This window comes from Arachis stenosperma, chromosome 7 (assembly GCF_014773155.1).
Source record: "Arachis stenosperma cultivar V10309 chromosome 7, arast.V10309.gnm1.PFL2, whole genome shotgun sequence".
Lineage (NCBI taxonomy): Eukaryota > Viridiplantae > Streptophyta > Magnoliopsida > Fabales > Fabaceae > Arachis > Arachis stenosperma.
In genome coordinates this window covers 87,435,665-87,452,866 of record NC_080383.1, presented here as the reverse complement: position 1 = coordinate 87,452,866, position 17,202 = coordinate 87,435,665, and the positions used below count along the sequence as shown (strand labels likewise).

The following is a 17,202-nucleotide window of genomic DNA, read 5'->3' as shown; positions in this document are numbered from 1 at the left end:
AATAGTTTAATAATTTTGATTTGGAAAATAAAATTTTAGGTAATTTTAAAGTTAATGTGAATAGTTACATATTTTTGTTAATTTCTTGTTTATATGCATTTTGGAATGTTGGGTGAAATTCTTTAAAAAAAAAAACTCATCTGTGCGTACGTATAAGTGTGTGCGCACACACACTTCAATTTAAGTCCCATGCCCATGGCGTTTGCACAACGGTTAGGGATGGCTGATAAACCCCATTTGTAGGGCTTATCTTATGCTTGATTTAGGGGATTTTATAACCTTTTACCCACATTTATTCAACGAAATAGCATGGTTTTGTATATTCTCCTTTAATTGTGCTTAAGAGTGAAAACATGATTTTTAGGTCTTAAAATAAATAAATTTAATTCACCTTGATTCCATTAGATGCCTTGATATATTTGTTAAGTGATTTAAGGTTTAGGAGGCAAAGATTGGATCAAGGGAATGAAGAAAGAAAGCATGAAAAGTTGGAGAACTCATGAAGAAATGAAAGAACCGGAAAGCTGTCAAGCCGACCTCTTCGCACTTAATTGACCATAACTTGAGCTACAGAGGTCCAAATGATGCGGTTTCAGTTGGGTTGGAAAGCTAACATCCGGAGCTTCAAAACAATATAAGATTTGCCATAGTTGCATCGCGCATAGGGGTGCGCACACGCACGGTACGCGGACGCGCCGATGGTGGCACATGACCCACTTAATGCAACACATGGCCAGCGATTTTAGAAGCCTTGTGGGCCTAATCCAACTCATTTCTGATGCTATTTAAGCCAAGGATTGAAGGGGAATCAACATGCTTTTACATACTTTACATACTTTAATCATTAGTCATAGTTTAGTAGTTAGAGTTAGTTTCTAGAGAGAGAAGCTCTCACTTCTCTCTAGGATTAGGATTAGGTTTAGTTCTTAGATCTAGATTTTAATCTTTGCTTTCTTCTACTTCTACCTTTCAATTCTTTGTTGTTACATTCATCTTCTTCTATTCTTTTGTTGTAATTTCCTTTATGTTGTTCTTATACTTTGTTGTAGATCTACTTTTGTTCCTCCTATTCTCTTTCAATTCAATTAGAGGTAATTCATAATAATTGTGTTCATTTGATTTGTTGTTGTTTAATTCCTTGCAATTGAGTAGTGTAGATTTACTTTTCTTGCAATTTTACTATGCTTTCTTTTTATGCCTTCTAAGTATTTGATGAAATGCTTGGTTGGATTTTAGAGTAGAATTTTATACTCTTGGCTTGGAAAGGTAACTTAGGAACTCTTGAGTTACTAATGTCCAAGTAATTGATGATTGGGAGCCATTTACTCTAGTTCTCACTAATTGAATTAGTGGAGAGTTAGGACTTATGGACTAGGATTGATATAGCTCATTTGACTTTCCTTTACTACTAGTTAGAGGATGATTTAATGAGATTAATCCTTGCCAATTCTCATATTGTGGTTAGTGATTAGGATAGAGATCCTTGACCACCAATCCTTGCCAAGACCTTTTTAGGCCTTAGTTTACTTTCTTGCCATTTATCTTTCATGTTTCTTATTAAAACCCCAAAACAACTCAAACCAATAACAAGACACTTTATTGTAATTCCTAGGGAGAACGACCCGAGGTTTGAATATTTCAGTTTATAAATTTTAGGGGTTTGTACTAGTGACAAACAACTTTTTGTATGAAAGGATTATTGATTGGTTTAGAAACTATACTTGCAACGGGAATTCATTTGTGAAATTCTATACCATCAAAAATCTAATCATCAATGGCAGTAATACCTGTACCCGCAGGTACCCGCCCCGCCCCTACCCGGTCGGGGCGGGTTTAAACCTAACCCGAAGCGGGGCGGGTCTGAATCGTGGCGGATTGATGAACGGGGCGGGGCGGGGTCGGGTTCAGGCTAAACCCGCCCCTACCCGCCCCGGGGTGCATATATATATATAATTTTAGAAATTAGGGTTAGTTCTCACCGTCACTCCCTTTTAGTTCCCAACCCTAGGCAAACTCACTTCGTCACTTCTTCAACTCTTCTCCAAGGACCATAGCCTCGGTTCAGCTACGCCAGACCACCAATCAGTCGCCGACTCGCCGCACAGTTTGTTCTGTCGCTGTAAGCCGGTCGGCGTTGTCACAGTCGCCGTCGCTCACCACGTCGGCATCGCTCCCACTTCTCGCTGTCACTGTCCTTGCCGACTCGCCTCTTCGATCTGTGGTCTCTGGTCTTTGTCGTCCCTCCTTCATCCCTTGTCGTCTCTCTGGTGACTAGTAAGCACTAAGCACTCCTCGCTCACTACTTACTGCTTCTGTGCTTCTTCAATTTTTCTTTTTAAGTTAATTTTTATGATTTATGTTTTATGTTAAAATAGCTAAGCTAAAACTAAAATTAATTTTGATGCTCAAAAGATCATTTAAAATTCAGTCCATAGAAACTTTTGACTGGGCAGATTCCTACTTTAATTTGGTAATTATGTGATAGACTTGTTTCTCTTAAGGTTCATGGAAACTCCTTCTATGGGAATGTTTCAAAACCTGCATTGCCTAACTCTTCTTCTTGTAAGAGTCTTTAGTTTCTTGATTTGGGTGATAACAGATTCTTTGGGGAGTTTTCTGAGTTTGTTACTAAGTTCGGTGGGTTGAAACAGCTTGATTTAGGGAACAATATGTTGTTAGTTCAATTCCTCAAACTTAGTTGGACTAAAGTTTAAAAAATTGAAGTTGTTTTGGATTCTTTGTTGATTGGTTATATGCAGAAGAACATGAAGAAGTGCATATTTGATTTTGACTTATCATTCTTATGCATTCTGAATTTTAATTTTATTGTGATTTTACAATTGTCATTGAGTACTGAATGGACCCTTTAAGATCAGAGTGATTTAGTTTATGAAAGGAAATATGCTCATGGTTCTAATTATGGAGAGAATCACAAACTATTCTATTTCCTTTGTTAATAACAAAGACCAGAGCAATAAGCTTAGTGTTAATTATGTAGAAAAGAGTTTATATATAGAAATTTTTAAAAATCACAGAGGCTATTTTCTCAGTCTTATTTTGCAGCTTGGCATAAGGTATAATAAGCCTAAAACTATTTTTTATCTGTTTTGGTATTTTGCAGTTTTTAGTTGAACAAATTTAACTATATTTTATCTAAAACTTCTGATTTTTGTGCATTTTTGCTTTGAAACTCCTTCTATGAAAATGTTCTAAAACCTGCATTTTTCCTAAATCTCTCTCCAAGAATTGTCCCGTTGGACTGACTAGCTCTTTCAAATTCTCCATATAATAATATTCTTACTACTTTCTTCTTCTCATGACTTTCTTTAGAAGAGTAGTCTCTATATATATAGTAATACAAGTACTAGTATATATATATATATATAATGAGAATAATTACACCAGTAACAGGAGGTTGGTGCGTCAGCTTATTATATTAGGAACAAAGAAATATTAAAAAATCAGTAGATGTATTTATTATTTTGTGTATTTATGTTTTAAATTATTATTTTTATGCATTTTTAATTTTGATTTTATTCTGATTTTTACAATTGTGTATTTTGATTTTTATGCATTTATGATATGATTTATGTTAATTTTATACCCTCATTAATTTTAATTTTATTGATATCTGTGTTTTCAAATTACTTCATGGCTAGTAATGCTAGAGAAGACACACAAAGCAACAGTGTTGCTCCTAATGATAATGAAATTGAAGTTCTAAGTAATGATAATCCAACTTCAGAAACTCCACAAGTAACGAAAAATGTCTCAACTCTAGAAAGATTAACTCCTAATAAAGATGACAATAAGACTCATGTTAAGAGTGCTTATTGGGAGTATTTTGATCGTTTGAAAATTGAAGGTGAATGAAAGGCGAAATGCAAGTTTTGTAAGAGTGTGCTTAGTGCAAATCCAAGGAACCAAGTCATTGAGAAACCATGTGGATCGATATTGTAAGAGAATAAAAGTGGTAAACTCTAGGCAATCATCAATTGTTGAATCATTGTCAAAACAATCACAAAAGCAAAAAGTGAACAAAGATAGATTTGTGTTTGATCCTTCATTTACAAGAAAATGTGTTGTTGAAATGATTATTTTGCATGAGTATCCTATGAGTTGTGTGGACAACCATGGATTGAGGTGAGCTTTTGCTTCAATGCAACCAACATTTAAAATGTATAGTCGAAACACTGTCAGAAAAGACATCTTAAAGATGTATGGGGACGAGAAGCAGAAGTTAACTCTTCAACTAGATGAAAATGATAGTAGAGTTGCAATAACTAGTGACATGTGGACTTCCAACCAAGAAAAAGGATACATGATTGTCACGGCTCACTATATTGATAGTTCGTGGAAGTTGCATATGCGCCTATTAAGGTATTTTAAAAATTTTATAAACTTTTAGACATTGTGTTGTTTTCATATGTTGAGTTTTGTTAATCTAAAAGTGCATGCATATTTGTTAATCTTTTCACCTTTTGTTATGTTTCTTGTCCCCATATAAGTGAAGTTCTCACTGAAACGTTGATGAAAATTTTGTTAGAATGGAACATTGATAGAAAATTGTTAACTGTTACATTGGATAACTGTTCTACTAATGATACTATGATAGATGGACTGTTGGGGCGTTTAAATTCTTCATTCTTGATGTTGGGATAAATTGTTACATATGTGTTGTTGTGCTCATATATTGAATTTGATTGTGAAGGATGGCTTAAGTATTGTTAAGGAAAGTATAGAAAAGATTCGTAGTAGTGTATTGCATTGGACTGCAACATAGAAAAGGAACGAAACTTTTGTGAGTTGGTGTGCTAAAACAACGATCTCATTTACTAGGAAATTAGTTCTTGATTGCCCAACTAGATGGAACTCAACTTATTTGATGTTAGAAACTACTTTGTTGTATAAAGCAGTCTTTTCTAGGTTAAGGCATAAGGAACCCCAATATAAAACTATGCCAAGTAATGATGAGTGAAAACTTACGAAGGAAACATGTGATAGATTGAAGTTGTTTTATGATGTTACTCAACTATTTTCTGGGTCTAAATTTTCGACTGCTAATCTTTATTTTACTCTGGTTTGTAAAATAAAAGTGTCATTGAATGAATGAGAAATTTCTACTAATCCATTAATTGCTAATATGACATTTAACATGAAAAAAAAAATTGAAAATTATTGGGGTAAAATTCATAGCATTATGGGTATTGCTGCTGTTTTAGACCTTAGGTACAAGATGGTTGGGGTTGAGTTTCAATTTAAAAAAATGTATCCAGATCCAAGAGAATGCTTCAAACAAGTTGATAGAATTCATCAGTTGTGTAATGAGTTGGTTAATGAATACACTCACAAAATGAGTTCTGATGTGTCACATATCGGTGTCGGTGTTGGTACAAAAGAAGTTAATGAAAGTGGAAATGCAAGTTTATTTGGGGGTGATGATTATATAGTGTATCTTAAAAGAAGAAAAATGACAAGGAGTTCATATGTGAATGTTGAGTTTGATCATTATCTTGAGGAGGAGATTTATCCTTCAAATGATCCTAATTTTAATGTTTTGAAATAGTGGAAGAACAATCAGATGAAATTTAAAGTTCTTGCAAAAATAACTAAGAATATATATACTATTCCGTTGTCTACTGTTGCCTCTGAATCTGCTTTTAGTACAAGTGGTCGTGTAATTTCTCATCATCGTGCAAAGCTCAAACAAAACATAATTGAAGTTTTGATGTGTGGCCAAAGTTAGTTGTGAGCATTTTTCGAAAGTAAAGGTGATATATTGTTTAATCATCATTTATGTTAATTTTTTACATAGTACCAATTAATTTGTTAATTAGTCACCAAAAAAAATTAATTTGTTAATTGTTATCTTTTTTGATTTTCAAGTTTAAATCTTGATTTACAAATTTTTAATAATAATGAAGATGTTGAAAGTGATAAGAATAAGAATTAAAGATTCTTTTATATTTAATATTATAATTTTTTTTATTATGATATTAAATTTATAGTGATCTAACACTTTTTTTTTTAATTTCAAGTTATTTAAATTAATAACATTATATGAATTTTATATTTATATTTTAATTTATCTATAAATTTTAAATTTTTATCTTAATTTATATATAAATATAAAAATATAAAAATATTTAATTTTTATAGAGATAGAACGGATACTCACACAGATCGGATTCTATAATTTACTATCTACAAATAATGATAGGGCGAGGAGTATATGAATACTAGAATGGCGGAACGGAATCGGATAGGACGGAGTCGGTAGGACAAAAATCCACACCTACTGCCACCCCTAACGACGGTTGCCATTTCCCTTTCCGTGCGTACGGATGTGTGTTGGTGCGTACGCACTCTCTTACAAAATTGAACCCCCTGAACCCTAGCCTATCTTCTTCTCCTTTCTTCTTCTCTGAGCCAACCAACGTCCATCATCTTCTCCACCATCATCACCAGCCCTTCCCCGTCTGTCACCCACAACCGATACAGAGCCACCACGTCTCTCTCTGTTTCTTCTTCTTCCCCTCGCCTCACCTCCGCCGAGCCCAGAACCCACCGTACCACCACAACGCCGCCGGAGCCCCATCTTCTGCCGAACCAGCCTCCACCCACCATCATAAAACCACTGGAGCCCTCTTCCCCCTGCCCGAACCCTGGCTCCGCCAACCACCACCGCGAACCACCGTAGCCTCCACCATCGACGAGCCACGGCGACCCAACTCTCCTCTCCTTTCTCCGCGAGCCCAGAGCCACCAGCTCCTCCTCGCCGTCGTCCACAATCACCTTCGCGCTAACCCAGAGCCCACCGTCCGCACCAGCAGCTTCCTCTTCTCCTTCCCAGCGCGTCTCAACACCTTCCCTGTCTCTGCTTCCGGTGCCAAAACTGCCGCACTCCAGCCCTGTTCTCCAGTTTCCGGCCAGCAATCCGCCAACGCCAGCACCATCCTGAAGCTGCCGTGCTCAACACCACCCAGTGACGCTGCTTGTCACTGCTGCTCCAACTCCTGTTTCCCCTGTTTCTTTGTTTTTCTTTTCTGTTCTTCAAACAGGTTTTAATTCAACTTCCCTTTGAATTCTTATCTGTTTTACTTAAGTTAGGATTAGTATATGTTAATTTTTATTTGGTAATTGAATTGGTTAAGATTATTTGCTGCTTTTAGGTTGCTTTAGAGTAGAATTAGGGTTAGTTCACAGACAATTAATCATGCTATTATGTTTCTTGAGTTCGAATTTCATTTGTTTGGAATGGATTGACTGAATTGCTGCTGAATTACTCAGATATATTGCGGATTCTTGTAAATTTGATGCTGATTTTGTGAATGGAGGTTGAATGAATACTTGGTTGTGATAATTGATTTGTTTAATGCCTTTGCATGCCAAGTATTCGACAATATGCCTCAAAGAGCTTTTCTTAAAAACTTATGAGTCAATCTTTGGAAATCAATATTTGTTACACATGTTTATTGTTCTTATGCATTGGTAATGAATTTGATTTGTTCTAATTGACCAAATTGTTCAATTTTTGAATGATTGAGGCATTTATCTAATGGTACAAGATTAATTAAACTGGTCCTATTTAATCCAATTATATTAACTTTGTGCGTTTCATTGGATTTGGGTTATATTAGGAATGAAACTGAATTCTTAAATTGAATCTTGTGTTATTAGTTAAATGAATTACATTAGTGTTTGAACTTGTTCCTCTTACGTTGCTTGAGCACTGTTCTTGTTTAGTTCATACACCGTTGTTTGTGAATATGCCTCTATGACTATTTTGGATTTTAAATTGCATGTTGTAGCTACCATGTGATTTAGAATGTTTGATTTTGCATGGCATGATTCTTTAAGCTTCATTGTGTAAAGGATTGTAATGTGATGAAAAGTATTTGTTGGAGTTTTGAGTGTTTATGTTGTGTGTAAATGCCAAGTTGGCTTCTTTGAAAGTTTAAAAAAAAAATTGAATTTCAATCGCAACATCACACATTTTAAAGCTTTTCTTTTGTACAATCCATCACATTGCATCAATTCTTGAATTGCCTAAGTGATTATTGAGCTTCTTGTTGCTTGTTTACTAATTAGTAGCTTGCAATTATTTTGAAATCACTTTAGGCACACTAATTGAGTTGAATTTGAACCTTGATTGAAGTAATGTGACAGAGTGCTTTCAGTTCTCCAATGTGTGAATTTTAAACTGCCGGTAAACTTAGAATTCACACATTGCTTTTCTTCATGTCACAAACACATCAATTTAACTCATTTTAGTGTATTCAACCTCACTCTCCTTGTTTGAATTAATTCTTGATTTAAGTATTGCTTTGCTTTGCTTTACTCATCTTGCTTGCGTCACTTGTAGTTATATTTTAATATATTCTCTTTTACATTTTTCAGGATGAGTCATTGTAAAAATAAAAAAAAGGAGATGGACATGGATGCGGAGGATACCCTGAATAAACTTTCTATATCTGTTTTGATTAATGCTGCTGTTTGGAAATGTTGCTGTTTCATTGATTTTTTTCTGTTTGTTGCTGATGATTTGCCCGTGCTTATTTGGCTTGCTTGATGCGGCCGCTTGAACCTATTACCTTTGTTTATTGTGTTGTTTTGGTGCTAAATTTTGGACCATTATTTCTGTTCATTGTTCATGGCTGTTGGAATGAGCCAGTTGCTAGGTATTGTTAATGGTTGATGGTGCAATGATGATGTTGACCAAAATTCTGAGTTTAGGTTATTATTGCTGCTGGTTGCTTAATGGGTTAAAACTTAATTGTTCATTGCTGTTGTTGCTGTTTACTGGCCTATTTGTGATTTCATATGAATTTACATCTGGTTTTTGCATGTTTAAATGTTAAAGCATTCATAGGAAGTTTGAATTGATTGGTTGAATTGGGAAAATAGGCCAATTTGCTGCTGAAATGCTGCCGGATTTTTCCTAACCATGTTTCATTAAATGACATTATCTTATTTGGTGCAACAAACTCTATTTGACGGATTTATGTGTCAAAAAGAATCTTTTGCTAAATGGTTTTGGAAATTTCCCCATGAGCTTCCTTACAAGTTTCGGTCAATTCTTGAACTTGTTTTAAATTGTGTTATTCATAAGTATCACATAGCCTTAATTGATTTTTCAATTGACCATAAACTTGAAATTCTTTTGAGAATTTGAGCCTCTTTTGCGTAAACTCACAAGTTTGAAGGTTTTAAATCTATGTGGCTAATTTGATTCATTTTATTCATACCTAATTTACATTAAGTCACATAGATCATGGGGTTTTCAATTCTTGTTTTAACTTGTGCCTTTTATGCTTCATTGGAATTTGGTGTTTGAATGTTCCTTGATTAATTTGTTTCTCAATGTTTTAACTTTGTCAACACCAAATTAATTTAACTTATGCCAAATGATGGTAATTAGTATTCATTTGATTATGTGCTCTACGCATACATGTGCATTACTTGTTTTGGCATTTGAATTATTGAGAAGTGAATATAAATTTTCTTGTTTTGGAACTTTGGAAATTTTCAGAATTAAGGAACGTTTTTACTATGCATATAACATTTGACCTTTGTTTTCTTTTTCAACTGACTGTTTTCTTTTCTTTACCCTTTTTACTCACTTAACTTTTGACCTTCCTTTTCTTTTTCAACTAACTATTTTCTTTTTACTCACTTAACTTTTGACCTTCCTTTTCTTTTTCAACTAACCATTTTCTTTTTCTTCACTTAACTCAGACTCTCTTTTTCCTTTTCAACTAACATTAACTTTTTAACTGTTTTCTTTTTCTTCATGCATAGCAACAATGCTCCTTTCTTCCTTTTATCTTTGATAAACAGGCAAGCCAAGTGGCTGTTATGTGTCTGATTGATTGGAAGTTGCTCCCATTTACTTTCACATTGGTTTTCATGCATGCTTTCATTCAATCTTATATTTCCATTCACTTCATATATATGCTGTTTTGTGATTTAGTTTTCTGCTTCTGTTCACTTGAGGAGGATCGTCCTCTCCGGCGACCCCGACATTCCACTTGAGCTGGACACTCCCTCCGAGCATTCTGAGGAGGAGGAGGCCCAGCATCATGAGCCGGAGGAAGCATGAGACCCACCAGCTGACAGTGGAGGCGACGACAGTGACAACTCCTTCCACTCCGCATGATTTTGAGCACCGAGGACGGTGCTACATTTTAAGTGTGGGGAAGTACAACTTCAACAAGTATATTTTGGGTGAAAATTTCATTTCCGAACACTTGTAGTTTAGTTTTTATTATTATTATGCTTTTTAGTTGCTTTGTATATATTTTATTCTTTTTGAAAACCTTTTTATTTAGTTTATTACTTTTTACTTAGCTTATTGCACTTTTTAATTTTGCTTGTACATAACCTAGTATTATATTGTAGTGATGCATATCTTTACATTTTGCCTTTGATTTTGGCTTTACATATGCTTTTTAGTTTTTAGCTATGATTGTGATTTGGATGATGTGATGATTGCGCTAAGTTGATTTCCTATGCACTTGCTATTTTGGTCTATAATTGGAATTAGGAATTAAACTTAGGATTTTTGACCTTTTCCATCCAATCACACTACATACATATAGAATAAATGTTAGTCAATTTAATGAAATTTCCAAGAAACTTACTTGTTATATAGGGCATTGAAATTCAAATTGATTTGAGTTGAAATTTTTTGGAACTTGCATGATTCATATATTGTGGAATATGGTTTTTGAGTTAAAGAACATGCAACTTGTGAGTTTTTGAACCTCATTGTGTGGTTGCATCATTTGACTACTTATTCCATTCTTGTGTGTTGCTCTTCTCTATGATTGCAATATTTGGTTTGTTTAATTCTATATATTCATTGTTTAATGTATTTTTATGCATTTATGTGATTGATGCCATTATTTCTTTATAGCTCACTTAACTCAAATAGCCTACCATTTTATTTACCTTTGTTTGCAACTTTGAGCCTTTTTAATTTCCCTTTTTGTTCTTGATTGAGCACACCACTAGCTATAAGTGGAAAAACAATGAATGTCCCTAATTTGAATATCTGAATAGCTTAAGTTAGTGTGTGTGTCAACTAAGTGGGGAAGATTTGGGAACATTGGTAAATAAAATGTGTTTTATTCTTGTTAAAAAATTTTGAAAATTTGGGGTACATGCTAATGTCAGATTATGGAAATCGTATGCATTAATGTGTTGGTATATATATTATGTTCTTGGAAAAAAAAAGAAAAAAAAAAAAGAAAGAGAAGAAATAATAAAAATGGGACAAAATTATCCCAATATGGAATTTAATAAGAATCAATGCATATGTGATAAATTAAATTAAAATGCATGAGTATGTAGATGTAAAAGTGAGATTTTGGGTAGCTAAGTTTCATATTAGAATTGTATAGGTTGTGTATGTGTTAGGTGAGAACTTAAGTTAATCAAAGATTCAAATGCAAACTCACTTAGCCATATATATATCCTTACCTTTACCCTTAGTCCCATTACAACCTTGCAAAGACTTCATGATTTTTGCATATGAACATTAAATTTTTTGTTGATTGGTTAGATGAAAAACAAACTTTAGAAAGCATGATTAAAGGAGAATTGAGTGGATTGACCCTAGACACTTGAGCGACTAGAGCGCATATACACATCTGGTGAGGGTTCAATTACTCAATTCCATATTTCCACCTATGATCATTACTTATCTTGCAAGTGTGATTAAATTTTTTTATATGGCTCAATTCAATTGTGAATAGGATTTGGTTATGATTGCCTTAGCCCTTGATAGTGTATAGATGTTTTCTTGAAAATTCATTTATTTGGACTAATTAAATATATATAGATAGTTAGATAGTATAGTTACATACATATAGATATATTGCATATAGATATTTTGCATTGAATAATTGTTGATTCCCCTTCTTGTCTTTCTTTGGTATAGCATGACGACAGGCTATTGTTTAAATGTGGAGATGTGATGAATCTACATTTCATGGTATTTATTTGCTTTATTTGGGTGGATTTCATCAACTTTTCTTGCATTTAACCATTGAAATAACATAGTTTCATAATTTCTCCCTAAATTGTGCTTGAAAGTAAAAACATGCTCTTTAAACTTTATAATTGCTAAATTTTATTCATTTTAATTCCATTTGATGTCTTGATGTATTCGTTGAGTAATTTCAAGCGTACAAGGCAAGTATGGATTGAAGAAGTGAGGAAGAAAAGCATGCAAAGTGGAAAAATTCAAGGAATGAAGGATTTGGAAAGCTGCCAATCCTGACCTCTCTGTACTAAATTGATCATAACTTGAGTTACAGAGGTCCAAATGAGGCGGTTCCAGCGATATTAGAAAGCTAACATCTGGGGCATCAAAATGATATACAATTTGGCATAATGGACATGGATTTTGGGTGTGTATACGCACAAGAAGAAAATCAGCAAGTGTGCGTACGCACAAGTCCTGGCACGTGACTTCATTAATTGTAACTCGTTAGCAGCGATTTTTGGGCTTCCAAAGTCCAATCCAACTCATTTCTAAAGCTATTTCAAGGCAAAGTGAAGAAAGATGAAGGGGAGAGCACTTAGATTTATGTTTTTACATATTTTAGCTTAGTTTTTCTAGAGAGAGTCCCCCCTTCTCTCTAGAATTTAGAATTTTTGTCTTAATTTCTTTTTAATTTCAGATTTTAATTCTTGCTTTAATGTAGTTTCATATATGTTTCTATGCTTTCTTGTTTTGATCTTCTTAATTTCTTTTATCATTTTCTCAATTTTGTCATTTTTAGTTCATGAATACTCGTCAATTTTGGTTTCATTAATGCAATTTTAATATTTTATGTTTTTTGATGCTATTTGAGTTGTTATTATCATTTTATTGCAATTGGTAGTATAGATTTTATTTTTATTGCAATTTATGATATTTCTTCCTTTTATGTATGTTACGTGTTTGATAAAATGTCTCTTTTAGATTTTGTATATTTTTTCACACTCTTGGTTAGGAATTGGGTAATTAGGTGAACTTGAGTTATGAATGTTTATTCCACATTGTGTTAGGATTGTTAGTTGGTTTGGTTTTCATTGATGCTAGTCTTTTACCAAGTTAATTAGTGAGTTGACTAGGACTTATGGATTGAAATCAATTATGCCCTTTTGACTTATCCTCGATGTTAGGATAGACTAAGTGGGATTAATTCTACGCAATTATCATGTTTGTGATCTATGACTAGGATAGGAATCCTCAATTCCCCAATCCTTGCCAAGAGTTCTTTTTGCCACTTAATTTCTATTTTGGATTTAATTGCTTAGTTTTAATTTCCTTGTATGCTTATTTAATTTCTTGCCTTTTAATTTTCTTGTCACTTACAATCACAACCCCCAATCCCACTTTTTCCATAACCAATAATTGAGTACCTAATTGCAATTCCTAGGGAGAAGGATCTGGGAGTTTAAATACTCTTGGTTATTTGATTTGAATTGTGATAATTTTTTATTTAAACTTTGATTGATGGTCAATTGTTGGGTTTGGACTATACTTGCAAAGGAGAAATTCTATTTTGAGAAAAATTTCTAACCCACTTTTGGCCATCATAATAGCTCAACCCCCCAGTTTTGAAAATAAATTTTCCAAACAATATTTTTAAACCCTCTAAACCTCTTTATGGTTTTAGACAAGCTCCAAGAGATTGATATGAAAGATCTAGCTCTTTCTTGTTGAAAAATGTTTTTCGAAGGGGCATTACAGATACTACTCTCTTCATTAAAGAATCTAATGATCATTTTATACTTTTCAAGTTTATGTGGATGACATTGTGTTTGGGTCGGCAAATGAAACCTTATATGAAGAATTTGAAAAACTAATGACTAGTGAGTTTGATACGAGTATAAAGGGAGAATTTGCATTCTTCCTAGGACTCCAAATCAAACAAACTCCTAGTAAAATTTTTATACACCAAGGTAAGTATGCCAAGGAGTTAGTAAAGAAATTTAGTCTAGAAAATTCTAAACTAATGAGTACTCCAATGCATCCAAATTTCAAACTTGAAAAGAATGAAAATGAAAAAGTTGTTGATGATACAAAGTATAGAGGAATGATTGGATTGCTCATATATCTAACTTTCTCTAGACCGGATATTGTTCAAAGTGTGTGTTCTAGATTTCAATCTCACCAAAAAGAATCACATCTTTTGGTTGTGAAAAGGATCATTAGATACATCAACGGCACGACTGACTTTGGTTTTTGGTATCCTAACACTGATGAATTCTGTGTGATGTAGATTTTGCTGGAGATCATGTTGATAGGAGAAGTACTTCTAGAATGTATTGCTTTCTTGGACAATTTTTGAATGTGTGGTTAAGCAAGAAGTAAACTACTGTTGCTCTGTCAATGACTGAGCTCGAATATATATCAGCTTCTTCTTATTGTTCTCAATTAATGTGACTTAAAACACAACTTGATGACTACAAATTGCAAGTCAAGAGTATCCCTCTGTTCTGTGATAACTTGAGTGCCGTAAATATTTCTAAAGATCATGTTTTGCACCAAGAACTAAGCACATTGAAGTTAGATTTCATTCAATAAGAGAACATGTGCAAAAGGGTACTATTGACATTCAATTTGTAAAATTTGAGGATCAATTGGATGATATCTTCACTAAACCTCTATGTGAAAATACATTCTGTAAATTGAGAATTGTTTTAGGGATTCTTAATTCTGAATTCTTGAACTAAAATTGATTAACAAATTTTTAGTTGTTTTTGTCTCTTATTTCGTAGGGAGACAAAACTGGACAGATGATGACTTTCTCTAGGCTCCAACAAAGTTCAGATAATGAACTAAGAATCTCAGTAAATCTGGAACTAATCCAAATTCATAGTGGCTATGTATGCTTCCTTAATATCACCATTAGGCCTAAAAGAAATATCTTTTGTTTTATGAAGTGGGCCTCTTTCTTGTTTTGATCATCAACATAAAAAAAGGAGAGTATTTGATTTTGTGATGTTTTATTTTAAGTCAAATCTGTCAGTTACTTTTTAAAATCCTCTTGATTAGTCTTTTCAAAATTGCATGCATTGATTTTGAATTTCAAATTCCTTCATTCTCATTTTATTAATTCAGTTTGTGTTTTCAAAGATGTTTTAAGCATTTAAGGCAGTTTTGATTGAAAACCTCTCATCTTCCCCATTATTCCATCATGTTCACATTCTCTTTCTACTTCACCCTCCTTATTTCTTTCATGATGAGAAAGAAGGTTTCCATAAGAAGTGGGACTGAAACCATAAGACCTCCTCGTAACCTTTCACCTTATAGACCTTAATCTCACACTCACATTCATATCCACTCACACCCTTCTTCCTCACACTCCTCACAACCACCCGAGTTCATGGCAAGAACCAAGACTACAAACCCTAGGCCCTCTTCAGCTGCTCAAGAGACTGGCTCCTCCAAGGCTAAAGTGGCGAAAGGAAAATGGCCCATGACAGATGAAGAACCTCCTTCCTCTCCTCCTCCTCGGACCAACCCTCGTCCTCAAAGTCGCTTGGTCCCCTCTTCACGTCCACCTAAAGGTAACAAAAGACCCTCTCTTCATTCTGTCAAAGAACCCATTTACCCTGATACTGTTACATTCAAAGCCTATTTCGGTAAACGATCTCATTCTCATTTTGATCCCCATAGATTTCTTCTTGCATGGACTTTGAATTTTATAGAGATGCTGTCTCAAAAAGATCTTTATGTTCTTCTCATGTTGCTGATTTGATTTCATTAGATGAAAAGGAATAAATTTTGTTGAAAATTTTTGTGCTTTAGATTGGAAAATGTTGTTTGAAATCTGAAAACCTGTTTACCCTGACTTGGTCCGAGAATTTTATGCTAATATGCAATATAGTGAGGGTTGTGTTCACTCCTATGTTAAATGCTATCAAATACTTTTAAATTATGAAAACATCAGTGAAGCCCTTGCTTACACAGATGTAATTAGAGTTTTTCACCAAGATGTTCTGGCCAACATTTGTGAAAACATCTCCCTCATGGATGGTGTCATTCTCACTGATAGAGCCCTAGGTCCTTCCCGTGCACAGCTTCATCGTATCATCACACATATCTTGCTGCCCCAAAGTGGATCCTATCAAAGGGTCGTCTTTTGTGATTCCTTAATTCTATATGCTATTTTCAACAAAATTCAAATCTCTTTCGCTTATCTAATGATGCGTCACATGTTTGATTGCATTAAAAGTGATAAGAATGTTTCACTTTCATATGGAATATCTTTGAGTATTTTGCTGTTGATCTGAGTGATGAAACTATGGAAGATAGACTTTTTTATTTTAAGGGTGGTGGTGCAGTAAAACAGACTAAAGGAAAATCCACAAAGGCTGCCAAGAAAACAGTTCTTGAGGAAGATGAGGAAGAAAGTATTCCTCCTTCATCCACTGCTGGGACATCCTCATCCCACAAATATCTTATTAATGGCATTGTCAAGGATGTTTTACAAGAATTTGTTAATCTCACAAAACAAATGATAAATTCTAGCAAACAAGCTAGAATATTGGCTCTTTAAAATGAGAATTCCTTTCGGAAATCTCAAAGTCATGTTGAGGTGTTGTTGAAATATCTTGACTCCTTGGATGATGACCAGCCCCTGACCGATCAAGATGAGGATATGATTGGAACCAAGGATGAGGGTTCTGATGTCTAGTTTTGTCTCCTGCTACTGCTGAAAGTTTAATATTTAGTTATTATTTCTGGTTTCTGAACTCTCTTTTGAGGACACACTACTTTGCTATTTTCTGGAAACTATTTTGGATACTGTCTATTTTTGGGATGACTGTAATAGATCTAAACTATTAACTTTGTTAACTAACAAATTTTCTTAGTTTGCTATTTTGGCATGCTTGTCATTTTGCTTTTCTACAGGTTTCTCCTTAATAACAAAAGGGAGAGAAAGAAAATGAATTGAATATGGATTGTCTCTGTTATATGAATTGAATATGGGCTGCCTCTGTTATAATCTGCCAAAGGGGGAGAAAGAAAGAAAAATGAAATTGAAAAATGGATGCCTTTCTATTTTGAATAAAATGGCTGCCTCTCTGTTTTAAATAAATGGCTACCATTATGTTTTGAATTGAAAATTTTTGTTTTTGAATTAAAAGATGGTTGCTTCTTATTAGATGTTTTGAACTTGTGATGCATTATTTTTG

At 33.9% G+C, this 17,202-nt stretch overlaps 1 protein-coding gene across 1 annotated transcript; it reads left to right on the top strand.

Moving 5' to 3' along the window:
- The first annotated feature begins 5,200 nt into the window (after nucleotides 1-5,200).
- On the top strand, nucleotides 5,201-12,846 carry LOC130940064 (uncharacterized). The gene is made up of 5 exons (XM_057868112.1): nucleotides 5,201-5,449; nucleotides 5,567-5,677; nucleotides 6,244-7,061; nucleotides 8,401-10,227; nucleotides 11,567-12,846. The coding sequence occupies exons 1-4, from the start codon at nucleotides 5,201-5,203 to the stop codon at nucleotides 8,570-8,572; spliced, it is 1,350 nt and encodes a 449-aa protein (XP_057724095.1). The 3' UTR covers nucleotides 8,573-10,227; nucleotides 11,567-12,846.
- Nucleotides 12,847-17,202: the final 4,356 nt, after the last annotated feature.

Bases quoted from the DNA above. Each gene is read 5' to 3' on its own strand.
- LOC130940064 (XM_057868112.1), top strand. From the start codon at position 5,201: ATGGGTATTGCTGCTGTTTTAGACCTTAGGTACAAGATGGTTGGGGTT. The intron at 5,678-6,243 runs GTAATTTCTCAT...TATGAATACTAG, and splicing joins CTTTTAGTACAAGTGGTCGT to AATGGCGGAACGGAATCGGA. The intron at 7,062-8,400 runs GTTTTAATTCAA...TACATTTTTCAG, and splicing joins CTTTTCTGTTCTTCAAACAG to GATGAGTCATTGTAAAAATA.